Source organism: Salvelinus namaycush, chromosome 31 (genome assembly GCF_016432855.1).
Source record: "Salvelinus namaycush isolate Seneca chromosome 31, SaNama_1.0, whole genome shotgun sequence".
Classification (NCBI taxonomy): Eukaryota; Metazoa; Chordata; class Actinopteri; order Salmoniformes; family Salmonidae; genus Salvelinus; species Salvelinus namaycush.
Window position 1 is genome coordinate 3,909,078 of NC_052337.1, and position 18,764 is coordinate 3,927,841.

At 40.5% G+C, this 18,764-nt stretch overlaps 1 protein-coding gene across 1 annotated transcript in view; it reads left to right on the forward strand.

Moving 5' to 3' along the window:
* The window catches only part of LOC120026153 (fibrillin-2-like), a gene marked incomplete at its 5' end in the record, with an annotated part of 236,899 nt that overhangs the window by 121,096 nt on the left and 97,039 nt on the right, over positions 1-18,764 (forward strand). Inside the window, 7 exons of the mRNA XM_038970976.1 lie at positions 3,902-4,021; positions 4,835-4,972; positions 7,046-7,096; positions 8,740-8,865; positions 12,258-12,485; positions 12,779-12,904; positions 13,310-13,438. Coding sequence (XP_038826904.1) covers positions 3,902-4,021; positions 4,835-4,972; positions 7,046-7,096; positions 8,740-8,865; positions 12,258-12,485; positions 12,779-12,904; positions 13,310-13,438 — 918 coding nt within the window. The remainder of the gene's footprint in view (positions 1-3,901; positions 4,022-4,834; positions 4,973-7,045; positions 7,097-8,739; positions 8,866-12,257; positions 12,486-12,778; positions 12,905-13,309; positions 13,439-18,764) is intronic.

Consider the following 18,764-nt stretch of genomic DNA (forward strand, 5'->3'; position numbering starts at 1 on the left):
CCGATTAAATGTTTGACTTACCTGCTTCTCATCTCCGGCGTCGGTCCCTACATGGATCAAATACACATGGTTTCCATGTGTTTGATGCCATTCCATCTGCTCCGTTCCAGCCATTACTATGAGCCGTCCTCTTCTCAGCAGCCTCCACTAATCTACTGGTATAGTGTGACCATCTTTGAAAGCATCAACATTATTTTTCAGACTATTTTGATGAGTCCAAAAACCAAATTTGGAGTGAATCTGACTTTAGTCCATGAGAAGAAGATTTTTAGGATTATTTTAAGCATTATCGTTACATAGTCAAGAAAGTGAATTGTTAATAGTTTCCTTATTTTGTAAGAAATCAATGCCAAACTTAACATGGTTCATTATGGTAATGTCTTAGATGATCCTAAACAGTTTCACGTTGATAGGCCATTGTGAAGGGAATTTACAAAGGATTTAAATGGATACGTAATCAATAACTCACCCATCTCTCAACCAATCCCTTAGCTTTTCGCAAACTAAGTTAAGAGATGTACCGGGGACATAAATACTGAATTGTTATTTGGATCATGAGAAGAAGTTTTTCAAAGTTGGAGGAAAATCTATCCTGACAGACCTTATGGGTCCTTGAGGCAAATTTGTTCAGCATGAGTAAAGGCACCTACATACAAAGTCTCAAGGTCAAAGGTCAAAGATAGAAATGAGGGTTTAACACTATAACCGCCATAGGCCAACGGCCACTGACATTTTATTTTGTAAAGAAGCTCGAGACTGTTTTATTTTCTATAACTCTATTACTAATCACATTTATTATAAGGGAAACAAAAACATGATATGTGTTGCAGTAGGCCTTTAGAATAACTAAACTACACCGAAACTACACCTAAAGTACACCGAAACAACACCTTAACTACACCGAAACTACACCTAAACTACACTGAAACTACACCGAAACTACACCGAAACTACACCGAAAGTACACTGAAACAACACCTTAACTACACCGAAACTACACCTAAACTATTTGGAAACTACACCTAAACTATTCCTTAACTACACCTAAACTACACCTAAACAACACTGAAACTACACCTAAACTATTCCTTAACTACACCGAAACTACACCTAAACTATTCGGAAACTACACCTAAACTATTCCTTAACTACACCTAAACTACACCTAAACTACACTGAAACTACACCTAAACTATTCCTTAACTACACCGAAACTACACCTAAACTACACCAAAACTGTTTTTGATCAGAGCCCTATGGGCCCTGGTCAAAAGTAGTGCACTATGTAAGGGAATAGGGTGCTATTTGGAATGCACTCCATCACTCTGTGGTCTATTTAAACCTACTGGTTTATAGGGTAGTAAATTAAGAGTCTGGGCCTCCTGGTTTGGGAATTGAGAGACTGTGAGTACTGGGATCCTTCAGACCGTTGACGTAATCCCCCTTGACGGTCAACACGGCAGAAAGTAACACACACAATAGGATGTTTGGATGGCTGGGGACTGTGTGTGGGCACATACACTCATGCACGAAAACACACATTCTTTTAAATTGACATTTTAGTCATTTAGCAGACACTCTTATCCAGAGCGACTTACGGTTTAGTGCATTCATCTTACACACACACACACACACGCACACACATGCACACACACACTTTTACAATAACATCTGTTCCTTGTGAACGCTTTGGGAGGGGAGCATAGGCCAGTCGCAGTATAAAGTGAAGCTTTAAGGCTTGTGCATAGTTCTATTCCCGTCCTGTTTACATCCCCACATGCTTCTAACACGGACTCTTCAGTAGCCATAAATACGATCAGCTCCGAAATTCACATTCCATGCGATCCATTCCCGAAACAGAATTAACGTGAATGACACACTTCCATGTGTTAGTTACAGTTGAACTACCTTTCAAATTGCACCCTATTCCCTATTCCGTAGTCGTGCACTATATAACAAGTAGGGTTCTATGTAGGATGCAGCCTTAGAGTTGGAAACATCTCACTCACAGGAAATAATATTATTTCTATTTCATTCAGCAAGTGTCCCGGAGACATAGCCAAGCATGACTTACAACACGACACCGCCACGACACCGCCACGACACCGTCACTACACCGTCACTACACTGTCACCCAACCAAAATGATGATTCATACCTCTCCTCCTTTGTCCTCTCCCTTTCTCTAAAACACATGTCAGAATCACAACAACATGTTTTTGTCGTAGTTTATTAGCTTTTCCTGGTAGCAATGACTTAAGTGGCCCAAACTTTTGTGTGTTAGGCAACAGTGGGTATTTGCAAGCTCTGTTGTCATCAAGCCAAGCTATAAATTGACACATTTGGAAGCCACATGTACACTAAATTAGATGAAGCAAGCGCTAGCTCAATCAGACTTGGGTTTAAGTAGTATTTTAAATCTTTTAGCTTTGAGTGTTTGCTAGACTAGAGCCTTGAGTGCCAGATGGGCGGGGCTTGCACTTTTTGGGACAATTCCATCGGCTCCATTGCGCCAGACAAGCTTGACAACTACTATTATAATAAATACTAAATACTGTTTGAACCCAGGACTGCCGCTGTATACAGCAGAAGGAATTCCACTCGACTCCGCTCAATCTTGCTGCTGTGCAGTTTCAAGTTCATTCAATTCTGTCAGCACTGTGGCAATACAGTAATCCATTTGTTAACTGTTCCTCCAAGCAGATGGAAGTGGAAAACAAATGAATTGTACAAATACACTGTATGTCAGTGATTACCATGACTAACTACTGGCTGGGAGGCGTTGACTGCACATTCCAGGTAGCTCCCTATTCTTCTTGCCTTTATGTGAATTCCTGGACCGAAGATTGAGAGTGTTCATTGAGCGTAATGGTTTCCAGTTGGGGAGGAACTAAGCATCGGTTGAACTGTTTCTCCCATTGAGCTTTATTTTTACCGTTGGCTTGCCTTAAAAGTAGTGATGGGGGGGGGGATGTATAGTTACATTTCCTTCATAGCTTGTTTTCGATCATCTTTCTATATTTGTAGTAAAAAAAAAAAAAGACATGGTGAGCAATATGTATGGAACATCGAAACCCAATAAAGTATCTATTGCATATCGTATCGGCACCTAAGTATCGGTAGGTCCCTGGCAATTCCCAGCCCTACTTAAAAGCAGTCATTATTTTGGGCTGGCTTTTCCTCTTCGTAGTGTGTCCCTTTTTTATATATTCACCGTGTTGTAATCAGGTTACAAAGAGGATTGTAGCTATCTTTCGCCAAAATCTTTGCCCCATTGTCTCATTCTTGTCATCTTTTATCATGATATCTGATCATTGAATTAAAGAACTTACTGGCTTTCAAGAACTGGTATACTGCGCATGCCTAGCAAATCCTTTAAGATCAGTTGTGACGGAGTGAAAAGAGAAAGAAAGCTATCTAGAACTAGATTATTGGGACACATCCACAATCAGAACCTGCTTGTAAATGTACTTAAAGGTGTCACATTCTAACTATTCCCACTGTTTTGAGAGGTAGTTTTGTTCAAGGTGTCACCTTTTAACTCTTCCCCCTTCTTGTAAATGTAGTGAAAAGGTGTCCCCCTCTAACTCTTCCCCCATGTAAATGTTGTGAAATGTGTCCTTCTCTAACTCTTCCACCATGTAAATGTTGTGAAATGTGTCCCTCTCTAACTCTTCCACCATGTAAATGTTGTGAAATGTGTCCCCCTCTAACTCTTCCCCCATGTAAATGTTGTGAAATGTGTCCCCCTCTAACTCTTCCCCCATGTAGATGTTGTGAAATGTGTCCTTCTCTAACTATTCCACCATGTAAATGTTGTGAAATGTGTCCCCCTCTAACTCTTCTTCCTTGTAAATGAAATGAAAGGTGTTCCCCTCTAACTCTTCCCCCTCTGTTTTTAGATGTGAATGAGTGTGAAAACAGCCCCTGTTCTAACGGACAGTGTAGGAACACAGCCGGCTCCTTTGCCTGCGAGTGCTCCCCTGGGAGCAAGCTGGACACCACAGGACTCATCTGCATTGGTAAATACACATACACACACACACTGACAATGACACACACACACACACTGACAACACAACTGACACATACACACACAGTCTTGTAAAACTAACTTTCTGGGGACACACAATTCAGTTCCATTCAGAATCCTATTTTTCCTAACCCCTAACCTTAACCCTTAACCCTAGACCTAGCTCCTAACCCTAAACCTAGCTCCTAACCCTAAACCTAGCTCCTAAACCTAACTCTTAACCCTAACCCTAAACCCAATTCTAACACTAATTCTAACCTTAACCCTAAACACCCTAGAAATAACGTTTGACTCTGTTGGGACTAACAAAATGTCCCCAGCTGGTCAAATTTGTGTTCGTTTACTATTCTCGCGGGGACTTCTGGTCTAAACACATCCACTGTCAACACAGTAGATGAGATGGTCTTTCTGTGTATATCAAACGACCGCCAATTTATTTTGAAATTGAAGAGAAATCAACCTCTTTCAGGTCAATGGAATGAATAATTCCTGTCTATGTAGAAATTGAATGGAGAATGGTTTTGAAAAAGGCCATTTACAGCTGAAATGCAATGTTCAATTCAATTTCTAAAGTGTAAAATGCAGTTAAACCTACATGCCACCTATAAATGTCTGTATAAATATACACACTGCATGTACCCTGTACTTCAATTTAGTTTTTATTTCGGCTAAGTTATGTAACTGTGCACTGCAATTCAGCACTTAGCTGTCAATGTGTACAATATGAACAAAAACACTTCCTCCTTTTACCTCTGGTTCTCTAGTCCACCACTACCCTAAAAAACTGTAATTTTAATCATAGACAGCCTGAAAGGGACCTGTTGGCTGAATATCCAAGATGGCCGCTGCGAGGTCAACATCAACGGCGGCACCCTCAAGTCAGAGTGCTGTGCCACCCTGGGCGCTGCCTGGGGAAGTCCCTGTGAGCAGTGTGAGATAGGTAAGTCACACACATACCTCCAGCTACCCCATAGACAATGATCAGTGGTTCTCAGCTCTGGTCATGGGTAACCTCTTTCTATGCAGTATGGCATAGAAAGTTTGATTTCATTTAGTAATGCTGTATAATCCAAGAATGGTTAAAATCTCACCTTTCTGGTAATTTTTTAAAATAAATTGCTGAGGTGTAGTCATTTTTGAGGACACAGTACAAATATTTATATGCTGTATTATCCTTATATATTTTTTAGATACATATTTGTATGTTTAGTGTTAGAGAAAATGTTTTCTAATGGTACTGTATCTCTCGATCAAAACGTCTGCCCCCAACCGCTGTGAACATCATAGAGCTCTAGCTTGGCTTCCTGGACGTGTTTTACCAAATCGCCTTTCGTCTCATGTTAATCTTGTCCGTCTATGACAATCAGAAAGTGTTTTTTATTTGTTTCAAATCTATTCATTATTTTACATTAAGTTGATAAATTTCGCTATAAATCGATCTCTGAATGTGCTAGAGTGATGAAACCATTCTCTCCTGCTGAGCTACGATGTCAGGATTCCAGGCATGTGCCTTGTAAGTAGTGTTCAGGGTTCCCTATTCAGCCAGAAGTTGGAAGAGCGTATTAAATGGTAGGAGGAACATCCAAGCTTCAAGTATAGTCAGATTTCACATCCCACGTCACACTCCTGTGTCCGTGAGAACCAAGGCTACCGCTCAATGCAAGCCATTTCAATTACAGTGTCCACAGATCGATTTAGAAGCTAAACTGTCGGTCAATCAGAACTGGTACAAGAACCACACAGGTCCCCTAAACAGGAGACTTTACATCTAAAACTGTTTTAACAGTAACTTTATCATGTTCATTTGGTCTGGTATTTGCATCATTAATTAATAAACACTGGTATTGTTTACGGCCAGTTAAGAGGAAAATAGCAAATGACAAGGTCGACCTGGTTTGTGCTGGGGATTTCTGTATCTGTAGCTCGTACTATAAGTAGGTATACTACTGAACTGTAACACATGAAGGGCCACAGGAACCATTGGCTAAATATTTGAATATGTTGTTATGGGTGACATGGCCTTGGACCTGACTCTGTGTCTAAAGTAAACTGGGGTTAGCAGTCCTTTTTAGATCTTTAATGGAATGGTTTCCCCATGACAGCAGTAGTAAATAGAACTACAAAAACCTGCCATGTTTTTCTTTCATGTGGTCTGACACAATGCCCAGTGCAGTGCATGCTCCAGCACAACTCTCTGCTCGTATCATTTCCCTCACTGAAACAACCTTTACAGTTTAAGCTTTCACCGCCTGCGTCCCAAATGACACCTTATGGGCCCTGGACAAAGTAGTGTACTATATAGGAAATAGGTTGCCATTTGCGACACAACCAAGTTATGTTTTCCTTTTTTTTCTGGCCACACAATCTACCCATAATGCATTTGCCAGCAGTTAGTATAATGAGAATCCAAGCCACAAAAAGCTTTATTTAAAATCGTGTGGTTTTTCATCAGTGTAAGACAAACCCTACCCAATGATGATGTTTTGCTTGTGCTATACCACACATGCCTTGATTTGGGCCGTTTGGGCCATTTACAGCTAATTTAGCGCTTTTAAATCTCAGTGCTTAATTTAGCTTCATAATTCTGTCAGTGAGGATAAGATATAAAAGCCAAATATATAATGTTCCTCTCCTTAGCCCTGACCTGCACCTTATAATCACTTGCATGTGTTACACTGTGAGGCTCTCTCCCCTGTATTAAGCCTACTGGTATTCCAATTCTGTTTGTCGTCATTTTGACCTGAACAGGGTTCCAGTAGTCCTTTAATATGGTTGCGTACTATGGCACCCTATTCCCTATGAAGTGCACTACTTTTGACCAGAGCCCTATGCGGGCCCTGGTCAAAAGTAGTGCACTACATAGGGAATAGGGTGCCATTTGAGATGCACACTGTGTTTGCTAGCTTCCACTGTGAAATATGTTCTCTCAGAGTCCCCATAAAGTGTCACCTTTGGCAACAAAATCCATGATTCACAACATTCCCATCCACAACGACATTCCGACCTTTTGCAGATCCCATCTGTTCAAGGGGCTACGCCAGGCCACGAGGAGTCACATGTGAAGGTAAGTCCAACTTCAAGCATCAGCTGTTTTTCAGTGTACAAAACCCATAACCTTTGCTAGGTGTCTCTGCCAATGACAAAGGGTGGAATAAATTGCAAGGTTCCCCACGGTCTTCAGAGATAGATGGGAGGGGTTTAGGGTAGCTGAAGGCTGGGACTAAAAACAAACAAAAGATAACTAATGTAAAATATACTGTGTCTGTAAAAGGCGAGAGGAGAAAAGGTCTTAAGGTCATAGGAGATAAGGTCTTAAGATCAAAAGGAGATAAGGTCTTAAGGTCATAGGAGATAAGGTCAAAAGGAGATAAGGTCTTAAGGTAATTTAGCATGTCACTTAAGAGCCCTAATTTCTTCTCTTCATTGACTCTGACCCATCGATAAGTGGCCCTCTCCATAGCTGTGGGATTGGGGCTATTGGAACTTTCATGTGCCTTACTTATAAACTTGTATGGAATCCGATAATATGAATAAACATGTTAAATTACAAGCCTAGTTTAAGCCAAGGAGAAACCATTGAGCTACACAGGGAGAAAGCGAGCATCCTTCCTGGCTAGTCATGATTGGCTGAGATAATGGTGCATGCCGATGAGTCCTGATTGGTCTGTCATGTCGTAGGCTTCAGTCTGTAACAGAATGGGGGGATTCCCAAATCCTTGCTACCTGGGATTTCCGGAAAAATTTAGCTTTGGACAACTGCAAAAGGGTCGCTCTCAAAAACATTGCTGCCCTGAATTTAGCTCTGTTTAAGTAGAGAGACTACTTAAGCTAAGGCTTAAGAGGGTGTGAACTATGCTGAATTGGTGTAAACAAAGAAGAGCTCTCTAGGAAGTGTGAAATTCTCATTAAAATCTTTCAAAGGGCATTTACTCCTACTTGTCTCTCAAGTGGGATAACATGTTTATCAACTTTCAAAGCAGCATAACTTTCCCATGTAGCAGTCAAAGGCACAGTATCTCCGTGCAAGTGGCGTCACTACAGTCCCTGGTTCGAATCCAGGCTGTATCACATCTGGCCGTGATTGGGAGTCCCATAGGGCGGCGCACAATTGGCCCAGCGTCGTACGGGTTTGTTCTTAACTGACTTGCCTAGTTAAATAAAGGTTACATATACCATTTTGATAAACAAATCATGTGCTATAAGCCACAATAGAGAAATACAGACACAAATGTAAAACATCAGAGTCATTTAGTGCTTAAAACAATTTAAAGGAAAATCAGTTATTGGGATAGGAAAAACGTATTAGTATGTGAAGAATGTTTTCATATTGACAGACACCATCTGATAGTGTAGGGAGTTTCCCCAGTAAAAGTTTTGATTGAATAGAATCAAATAGAGCCCATTGCTGAAAGATCCTATCTAGAACCTAAAAGGGTTCTTCAGCTGTCCCCATAAAACACTTTGAAGAACTCTTTTGGCTCCAGGTAAAACCCTTTTGGTTCCAGGCAGAACCCTTTTGGGTTCCATGTAAAACCTTTTCCACAGAGGGTTCTACCTGGAACCAAAAATGATTATCCTATGGGGGAAGCCAAAGTAACCTTTTGGAACCCTTTTTTCTATGGGTGTATACTATAATGGTAGCAAATGCCTTGTGAAACAAATAAAGATTTCACCTCTGCACCTTTTGTCTCTCTCTGCTTGCCGTAGATGTGAACGAGTGCGTGGTCTTCCCAGGTGTGTGTCCCAATGGGTACTGTGTAAACACCAAGGGCTCCTTCAAGTGCCAGTGTCCTGACGTTCTCACACTGGACTCCAGTGGCCGAGTGTGTGTGGGTGAGTGGACAAGACACTAAGGTTGCAAAATTCCCGAAACTTTCCCAAATTTCCCTGTTTTTTCCGAACTCCTGTTTGGAGTATTTCTGGAATAAGCTGTGAGGGAATCTTCCAACCTGGACTTCTTCAACTGAGATATAACAATTTAAAAAAAGGATTTTAGGAAATGATTGGAGTTCTGCAACCTTAACAGACACAGTGATCCAATGAGTTGAAATATTCTCTTGGCCAGTTTCCAAGACAACACATTAAACCTAGTCCTGGACCGAAGAGCTATTTCAATGGAAATTCTCCATTGAGCATGCTTTTAAGCCCAGGGTTAGGTCAAATCGTTGTCCCGGAAACCTCCCCTCTGTTTATTTCTCACATTTTTGCAATGTGTAACTCTTTGGCCAAGGAGGTGACTGAGAATTGTTGGTTGAAGCCCTAGAGGAGGGTTGTTGAGTAAGTTGCTTGTGTTGTGTTATCTGTATTGGTTAATGAAAGAAACTCCAGGGAATTGACAGCTTTCTGTAAATAAAGTCTGCTAAGAAAATAGACCATATAATACCTATACTGAACAAAAATATAAATACAACATGCAACAATTTCAAAGATTTTACTGAGATACAGTTCATTTAAGGAAAGCAGTCAAGTGAAATAAATTCATGAGGCCATAATCTATGGATTTCACATGACTGGGAATACAGATATGCGTCTGTTGGTCACAGATACCTTAAAAAAAAAAGGTAGGGCCGTGGATCAGAAAACCAGTCAGTGTCTGGTGTGACCACCATTTGCCTGAAGGCCAAATCAAACGAAACGCAAATGAGCATTGCGTCCCGTAGATGCGAGAAAAATAGACTTGCTTTCTAATTTGAAGCGCACGGCGCTTTTGACGGCGTTGGCGCTTGCGGCCCGTCTGTTTGCTGTCATTCCCTCTAGTGCATTCTAATTCCAGCGTGTACACGCTCGGTCACTCTTTGTTTGATTTGGCCGTCATGCAGCGCGACACGTCTCCTTCACATACAGTAGAGTTGATCAGGCTGCTGACTGTGGTCTGTGGAATGTTGTCCCACTCCTCTTCAATGGCTGTGCGAAGTTGCTGGATGTTGTCAGGAACTGGATCAAGCTGTCATATACCTCGATCCAGAGGATCCCAAAAATGCTCAACGGGTGAGTATGCAGGTCATGGAAGAAATGGGACATTTTCTGCTTCCAGGAATTGTGTACAGATCCTTGCGACATGGGGCCCTGCATTATTATGCTGAAACATGAGGTGATGGCGGCGGATGAATGGCATGACAATGGGCCTCAGGATCTCGTCACGATATCTCTGTGCATTCAAATTGCCATATCTAAAATGCAATTGTGTTCATTGTCCGTAGCTTATACCATAACCCCACCTCCACCATGGGGCACTCTGTTTACAACGTTGACATCAGCAAACTGCTCGCCCACATGACGCCATACACGTGGTCTGTGGTTGGACGTACTGCCAAATTTTCTAAACCAACTTTTTTTTATGGTAGAGAAATGATCAAATCAAATTCTCTGGCAACAACTCTGGTGGATATTCCTACCAGACAAGTCTGACCTCAAAACATAAATGGAAATATCAAAGCCTGTAACAGTACCTTAATGTAAAGGATTCCTTAATGTAAAGGGTACCTTAATGTAAAGTGTTACCTTAATGTAAAGGATTCCTAATGTAAAGTGTTACCTAAATGTAAAGGATTCCTTAATGTAAAGTGTTACCTTAATGTAAAGGGTACCTTAATGTAAAGGATTCCTTAATGTAAAGTGTTACCTTAATGTAAAGTGTTACCTTAATGTAAAGGATTCCTTAATGTAAAGGATTCCTTAATGTAAAGGATTCCTTAATGTAAAGTGTTACCTTAATGTAAAGTGTTACCTTAATGTAAAGGGTACCTTAATGTAAAGGATTCCTTAATGTAAAGTGTTACCTTAATGTAAAGGGTACCTTAATGTAAAGGATTCCTTAATGTAAAGTGTTACCTTAATGTAAAGGATTCCTTAATGTAAAGTGTTACCTTAATGTGAAGTGTTACCTTAATGTAAAGGATTCCTTAATGTGAAGTATTCCTTAATGTAAAGTATTCCTTAATGTAAAGTGTTACCTTAATGTAAAGTGTTACCTTAATGTAAAGGATTCCTTAATGTAAAGTATTCCTTAATGTAAAGTGTTACCTTAATGTAAAGGGTACCTTAATGTAAATTATTCCTTAATGTAAATGTCACGCCCTGACCTTAGTTATCTAAGTTTTCTTTATTATTTTGGTTAGGTCAGGGTGTGACAAGGGTGGGTATGCTTGTTTTGTCTTGTCTAGGGTTTTGTATATCTAGGGGTTTTGTAGGTCTAGGTATATGTAAGTCTATTGTGGCCTGAATTGGTTCCCAATCAGAGGCAGCTGTTTATCGTTGTTTCTAATTGGGGATCCTATTTAGGTTGCCATTTTCCCTTTTGGTTTTGTGGGTTCTTGTCTATGTGTAGTTGCCTGTTCAGCACTCTTTGTATAGCGTCACGGTTCGTTTTGTTGTTTTGTTAGTTTTATTCAGTGTTCATTCTTAAAATATAGAGAATGTACGCATACCACGCTGCGCCTTGGTCTCCTCCCTACGACGGCCGTGACAGTAAAGGATTCTTTAATGTAAAGGATTCTTTAATGTAAAGTGTTACCTTAATGTAAAGTGTTACCTTAATGTAAAGTGTTACCTTAATGTAAAGGATTCTTTAATGTAAAGGGTACCTTAATGTAAATGATTCTTTAATGTAAAGGATTCCTTAATGTAAAGTGTACCTTAATGTAAAGTGTTACCTTAATGTAAAGTGTTTACCTTAATGTAAAGGATTCCTTAATGTAAAGTGTACCTTAATGTAAAGGATTCCTTAATGTAAAGTGTACCTTAATGTAAAGGATTCTTTAATGTAAAGGATTCCTTAATGTAAAGTGTTACCTTAATGTAAAGTGTTACCTTAATGTAAAGGATTCCTTAATGTAAAGTGTTACCTTAATGTAAAGGATTCCTTAATGTAAAGTGTACCTTAATGTAAAGGATTCTTTAATGTAAAGGATTCCTTAATGTAAAGTGTTACCTTAATGTAAAGTGTTACCTTAATGTAAAGGATTCCTTAATGTAAAGTGTTACCTTAATGTAAAGTGTTACCTTAATGTAAAGTGTTTACCTTAATGTAAAGGATTCCTTAATGTAAAGTGTACCTTAATGTAAAGGATTCTTTAATGTAAAGTGTTACCTTCATGTAAAGGCTACCTTCATGTAAAGTGTACCTTAATGTAAAGTGTTATCTTGTTAGGATCCCATGGATTTATTTTTGTATGTATTGACTGCTATGGATGAACTATAAACGTAAACTCTACTGTATCTGACAGACGTGCGGTCTGAGCACTGTTACCTGACGTGGGAAGAGGACTCGTGTGCCAAGCCCGTGCCCGGCCGTTTCCGCATGGACGCCTGTTGCTGCACGATGGGCGCCGCCTGGGGGAAGGAGTGCGAGGCGTGCCCCCTGCCTGGCACTTCCGAGTATGATGCCCTCTGCCCCCGAGGCCCAGGCTTCGCCAACCGAGGAGACGTCCTCACCGGAAGGCCCTTCTATAAAGGTGAGGGAGTAGGGTTGCAATATATTGGTTGTTTCCCAAAATTCCCAGGTTTTCCCAGAAATCCAGGTAGTTAGTGTCACTCCTCAATAATAAATAATTTGTCAAACAGATAACAGGAAGTAAGGATAGGAAGTAAGACTAGGTAGTGATTAATATGCATCTGTTATAGGAAGTAGGACTAGGTAGTGATTAATATGCATCTGGTAGTAGGAAGTAAGACTAGGCAGTGATTAATATGTGTCTTTGTTATAATAGAAATCGGATCATTTTGTGGACGTGTCTCTCTTTGACAGACATCAATGAGTGTAAGGTGTTCCCCAGCATGTGTGTCCATGGCAAGTGTCGCAACACCATAGGCAGTTTCAGGTGCCACTGCGCCGGAGGATTTTCCCTCGACACGGAAGAGCGCAACTGTACAGGTGAGACAATGACCACATTATGTCCCGTTATTATGGATAGAAATTAATCTGTTAATACAGTTTGTCCCGATTGCGTGAACATTTTTCTCAAAATAGGGATCACTTTTGCAAAACAGTTAACACAGCCCACCAAACTGAAGTGTGTTTGCGTAATGCACTAACAAAACATCAAAACCTTCAAATACCTGTCACAAAATTAAAAAAAACGGTATAATTTGTCATCGAATGAGAATATTTATTTAGCTAAATTAACTAACATATGTTCTCGAAGTTTATTTGTCGTGTACACAGTTTACAGCAGGTATAAACAATGCGGCGAAATGCTTACTTGCAAGCTCCCTCAACAGTGCAGTACAAATATCAATGTCAATATAACATCTGTTCTGCTGTCCTCTGTGTGTTCAGACATAGATGAGTGTCGTATCTCTCCGGACCTGTGTGGCCAAGGGGTCTGTGTCAACACTCCGGGTAGTTTTGAGTGTGAGTGCTCCGAGGGCTATGAGAGTGGCTTCATGATGATGAAGAACTGCATGGGTGAGTCCAACCTCTCTCTCTCTTTCTCTTCCTCACTATACAGTTTCTCTTCCTCACTATACAGTCTCTCTTTCTCTTCCTCACTATACAGTCTCTCTCTCTTTCTCTCTCTCTCTCTCTCTCTCTCTCTCTCTCTCTTTCTCACTATACAGTCTCTCTCTCTCTCTCTCTCTTTCTCTCTCTCTCTCTCTCTCTCTCTCTCTCTCTCTCTCTCTTTCTCACTATACAGTCTCTCTCTCTCTCTTCCTCTCTCTGATTCCTCTCTCTACAGTATCTCATCTCTCTCTCTTCCTCTTTAGAGTCTCTCGCTCTCAATTCAATTTAATTCAAAGGGATTTATTGGCATGGGAAACATGTTTACATTGCTAAAGCAAGTCAAATAGATAATAAACAAAAGTGAAATGAACAATAAACATTACACTCACAAAAGTTTCAAAGGAATTGAGACATTTCAAATGATCATATTATGGCTATGTACAGTGTTATAACGATGTGCAAATAGTTAAAGTACAAAAGGGAAATTGAATAAACTGTCCGAGTGGCGCAGCAGTCTAAGGCACTGCATCACACAGTCCCTGGTTTGAATCCAGGCTGTATCACCTCCGGCTGTGATTGGGAGTCCCATAGGGCGGCGCACAATTGGCCCAGCGTCGTTCGGGTTTGACCGGGGTAGGCCGTCATTGTAAATAAGAATTTGTTCTTAACTGACTTGCCTAGTTAAATAAAGGATAGATAAAAATTGTAATAAAAATATGGGTTGTATTTAGAATGGTGTTTGTTCTTCACTGGTTGCCCTTTTCTTGTGGCAACAGGTCACAAATCTTGCTGCTGTGATGGCACACTGTGGTATTTCACTCAGTAGATATGGGAGTTTACCAAAATTCGAATTTGTTGTTGGTCTGTGTAATATGAGGGAAGTATGTGTCTCTAATATGGTCATACATTTGGCAGGAGGTTAGAAAGTTCAGCTCAGGTTCCACCTCATTTTGTGGGCAGTGTGCAAATAGCCTGTCTTCTCTTGAGAGCCAGGTCTGCCTTTGACGGCCTCTCTCAATAGCAAGGCTATGCTCACTGAGTCTATACATAGTCAAAGCTTTCCTTAATTTTGTGTCAGTCACAGTGGTCAGGTTTTCTGCCATTGTGTACTCTCTGTTTAGGGCCAAATAGCATTCTAGTTTGCTCTGTTAAAAAATATATATATTTCCACTGTGTGTTGTCATGACTTGATTGGGTCTAATTGTGTTGCTGTCCTGGGGCTCTGTTGGGTCTGTTTGTGAACAGAGCCCCAGGACCAGCTTGCTTAGGGGACTCTTCTCTAGGTTAATCTCTCTGCAGGTGGTAGCTTTGTTAAGGAAGATTTGAAAATTGCTTCCTTTTAGGTGCTTGTAGAATTTAACAGCTCTTTTCTGGATTTTGATAATTAGGGGGTATCGGCCTAATTCTTTTCTGCATGCATTATTTGGTGTTTTACGTTGTATACTGAGGATGTTTTTGCAGAGTTCTGCATGTGTAGTCTCAATTTGGTGTTTGTTCCATTTTGTGAATTATTGGTTGGTGAGCAGATCCCAGACCTCACAACCATAAATGGCAATGGGTTCTATAACTGTTTCAAGTATTTTTAGCCAGATCCTAATTGGGATGTCGAGTTTTATGTCCCTTTTGATGGCGTAGAAGGCTCTCTCTCTCTCTCTCTCCAGTATCTCTCTCTCTTCGTCTCTCTACAGTCTCTCTCTCTCTCTCTCTCTCTCTTCCTCTCTCTACAGTATCTCTCTCTCTTCGTCTCTCTACAGTCTCTCTCTCTCTCTCTCTCTCTTCCTCTCTCTACAGTATCTCTCTCTCTTCGTCTCTCTCTCTCTCTCTCTCTCTCTCTCTCTCTCTCTCTCTCTTCCTCTCACTACAGTATCTCTCTCTCTTCGTCTCTCTACAGTCTCTCTCTCTCTCTCTCTCTCTCTCTCTCTCTCTCTCTCTCTCTCTCTCTCTCTTCCTCTCACTACAGTATCTCTCTGGGTGTTTCTCAAAATTCCTACTACCATGCCCTGAGCCACGCAAATTGGAGCACGGGAGGGTTGGAGTATGAGTCCAAATCAAAGCATGAGTCCAAATTAAGAAACGGAGCACGAAGGGCACTTCTTTATACATATTTTGAAGCAAGCTTCCAACGGAAAGTATGCAAAGAAATATGACGCAGCCTCATAAAAAATGATGAAACATTTCTTGAAATCAATGGCGGCTATTATTTGAGCTGACTCGATGTTTCTCAATATGCATTCTGACGTGCTCTACACTCTCATGCTCCAAGTGCATTCCCCGACGACGTTCTCTTGAGTACGTTCTTGTTAGTGAACCGTCGTCCAGCCAGGACAATGGCAATAGAGACGAAAGAAGATATACATAAAGCAAACGTTTTACTTCATAACTATCAGCTAGCTTTATGTCCCTACTACAGTCCCTGGTTCGATTTCAGCCTGTATCACATCCGGCCGAGATTGGGAGTCCCATAGGGTGACGCACAGCGTCGTCCGGGTTTGGCCGGGGTAGGCCGTCATTGTAAATAAGAATTTGTTCTTAACTGACTTGCCTAGTTAAATAAAGGTTAAATAAATACATATGTGAATCGTAATAATGTACTGTAGCTAACCAGAAAGTTTAACAGGCAAAAAGGACCTAATAATAGTAAAGCCCCCTTTACTGGCTGAAATAGCCAACCAATCAGCCTGTTACCAGCCATTAGTAAACTTTTGGAAAAAATGGTGTTTGACCAGCCTTGGCGACAGCTAATAGGGATCCTTAATAAATACAAATACAAATAATAAGTCAATAGGGCTAACTGACTATCTACTACTATTAGCTAGCCAGATAGCCACAAAGAATTGTTAACTAGCTACCCATAAAGAATTGACATCTATCTATTAGGTAGCGGAATGACTTTTGTTTTCCTCCAGGCCTGAGGGCACACATTTTCTAGTAGGCTTAAACTGAAGATTTAGCAATATCGTCTGCTAATTTTCCATCCAAGTTGTCAGACCCCACTGGCTTGTCATTGTTGATAGACAACAATCATTTTTTCACCTCTTCCACACTTACTTTACGGAATTAAGAATTACAATTCTTGTCTTTCATAATTTTTTGGTCAGATACAGTTGAAGTCGGAAGTTTACATACACTTATGTTGGATTCATTAAAACTCGTTTTGCAACCACTCCACAAATTTCTTGTTAACAAACTATAGTTTTGTCAAGTCGGTACATGTACTTTGTGCATGAAAAGTAATTTTTCCAACAGTTTACAGACAGATTATTTAACTTATAATTCACTGTGTAACAAGTCCAGTGGGTCAGAAGTTTACATAAAATAAGTTGACCGTGCCTTTAAACAGCTTGGAAAATTCCAGAAAATTATGTCATGGCTTGAAAAGCTTCTGATAGGCTAATTGACATAATTTGAGTCAATTGGAGGTGTACCTGTGGATGTATTTCAAGGATGTGTACAGTAGTGTCAACGTTTGTTGCTGGCATGTCATGCCTAAATTTGAAAAAATCATTAAAGTTGTTGGCAATATCAGTGTTTTGTGATGAATGATTCATCTGGTTCAGTGAATGATGGAGCGGAGTTGGCCTTTTTCCCCAAAATTTAATTTAAGGTGTTCCAAAGCTTTTAACTATTTTTTAAAATGTAATTTATCTTTGTTTCATAGTGTAGTTTCTTCTTCTTTTTATTCAATTTAGTCACATGATTTCTCAATTTGCAGTACATTTTCCAATCGGTTGTACAGCCAGACCTATTTGCCATTTCTTTTGCCTCATCCCTCTCAACAAAATAATTTTTCAATTCCTCATCAACCAAGGGGATTTAACAGTTGTTATAGTCATTTTCTTAATGGGTGCGTGCTTATTAGTAACTGGAATAAGCAATTTCATAAATGTGTCAAGTGCAGCTTCTGGTTGCTCGTCATTACACACCACAGACCAACAAATATTCTTTACATCAACAACATCGGAATCACTACAAAACTTATTGTATGACCTCTTATACACTTTATTAGGCCCAGCCTTTGGAACTTTGGTTTTCCTAGATATGGCTACTATATTGTGATCACTGCATCCGATGGATTTGGATACTGCTTTTAAACAAATTTCTGCAGCACTGGTAAAGATGTGATCAATACATGTTGATGATCTCATTCCTGTGCTGTTTGGAACTACCCTGGTAGGTTGATTGATAACCTGAACCAGGTTGCAGGCACTGGTTAGTTTGAAGCTTTCTCTTGAGTGGACAGCCTGATGAAAGCCAGTCAATATTTAAATCACCCAGAAAATATACCTCTACTGATATCACATACATTATCAAGCATTTCACACATGTTATCCATATACTGACTTTTAGCACTTGGTGGTCTATAGCATCTTCCGACCAGAATGGGCTTAGGTGAGGCAGATGAACCTGTAGCCATATTACTTCAACAGTATTTAACATGAGATCCTCTCTAAGCTTTACAGGAATGTGGTTCTGAATATAAACAGCAACACCTCCACCATTGGCATTTCTGTCTTTTCTGTAAATGTTATAACCATGTATTGCTACCTCTGTATCATCAAAGGTATTATCTAAGTGAGTTTCAGAGATAGTCAGAATATGAATGTAATCTGTTACTAGGAAATTGTTGATTTCATGAACCTTGTTTCTTAAGCTACATATGTTAATGTGAGCTATTTTTAACACTTTTCTGGGATGCTTGATTGTTTTCATTGCTTTACTGGGAAGCTTAGCAGAGGTAGACATGCTCGGGTTATTTATGTTAGTGCAGGGTGAGCTGCACACAGTGGACTTCCTGCCAGGGCAAACCACCTCAGTGATAACAGTATAACTCTGGTTCATAGGCATATGATTACTGCATACAATAGCTGTAGGATCAGCAGAGGCATTCAGGGCAGTAAGAGGAACATAGATTAGGTTACTTACATTGTGGCGTCCAGCACTCCTGGGATAATGTGCATTGGCTGAAGCATTATGACAACTCAGCGTCACAAAAGTCTGCTGAACCGTTCATGCCACCATTTATGGGGGAGGGGGGGGGGGGGGGGGGGGGGGGGGGGGCAGTTGGCCAGATATTATGGGGTGTTTGTTAGTGTCAAGTAGTGACCCAATCAGTTCTTTAAAATCCACCAATAGCTGTTCTGAGCTGCCCTTCATAATGTCATTCGACCCCACATGAACCATGACAGTATCAGCCCCGGTGACTGACACACAGCCTCAGGAAGCAACCATGGTGATATCCTGAACTTTGACCCCACATGAACCATGACAGTATCAGCCCCCGGTGACTGAC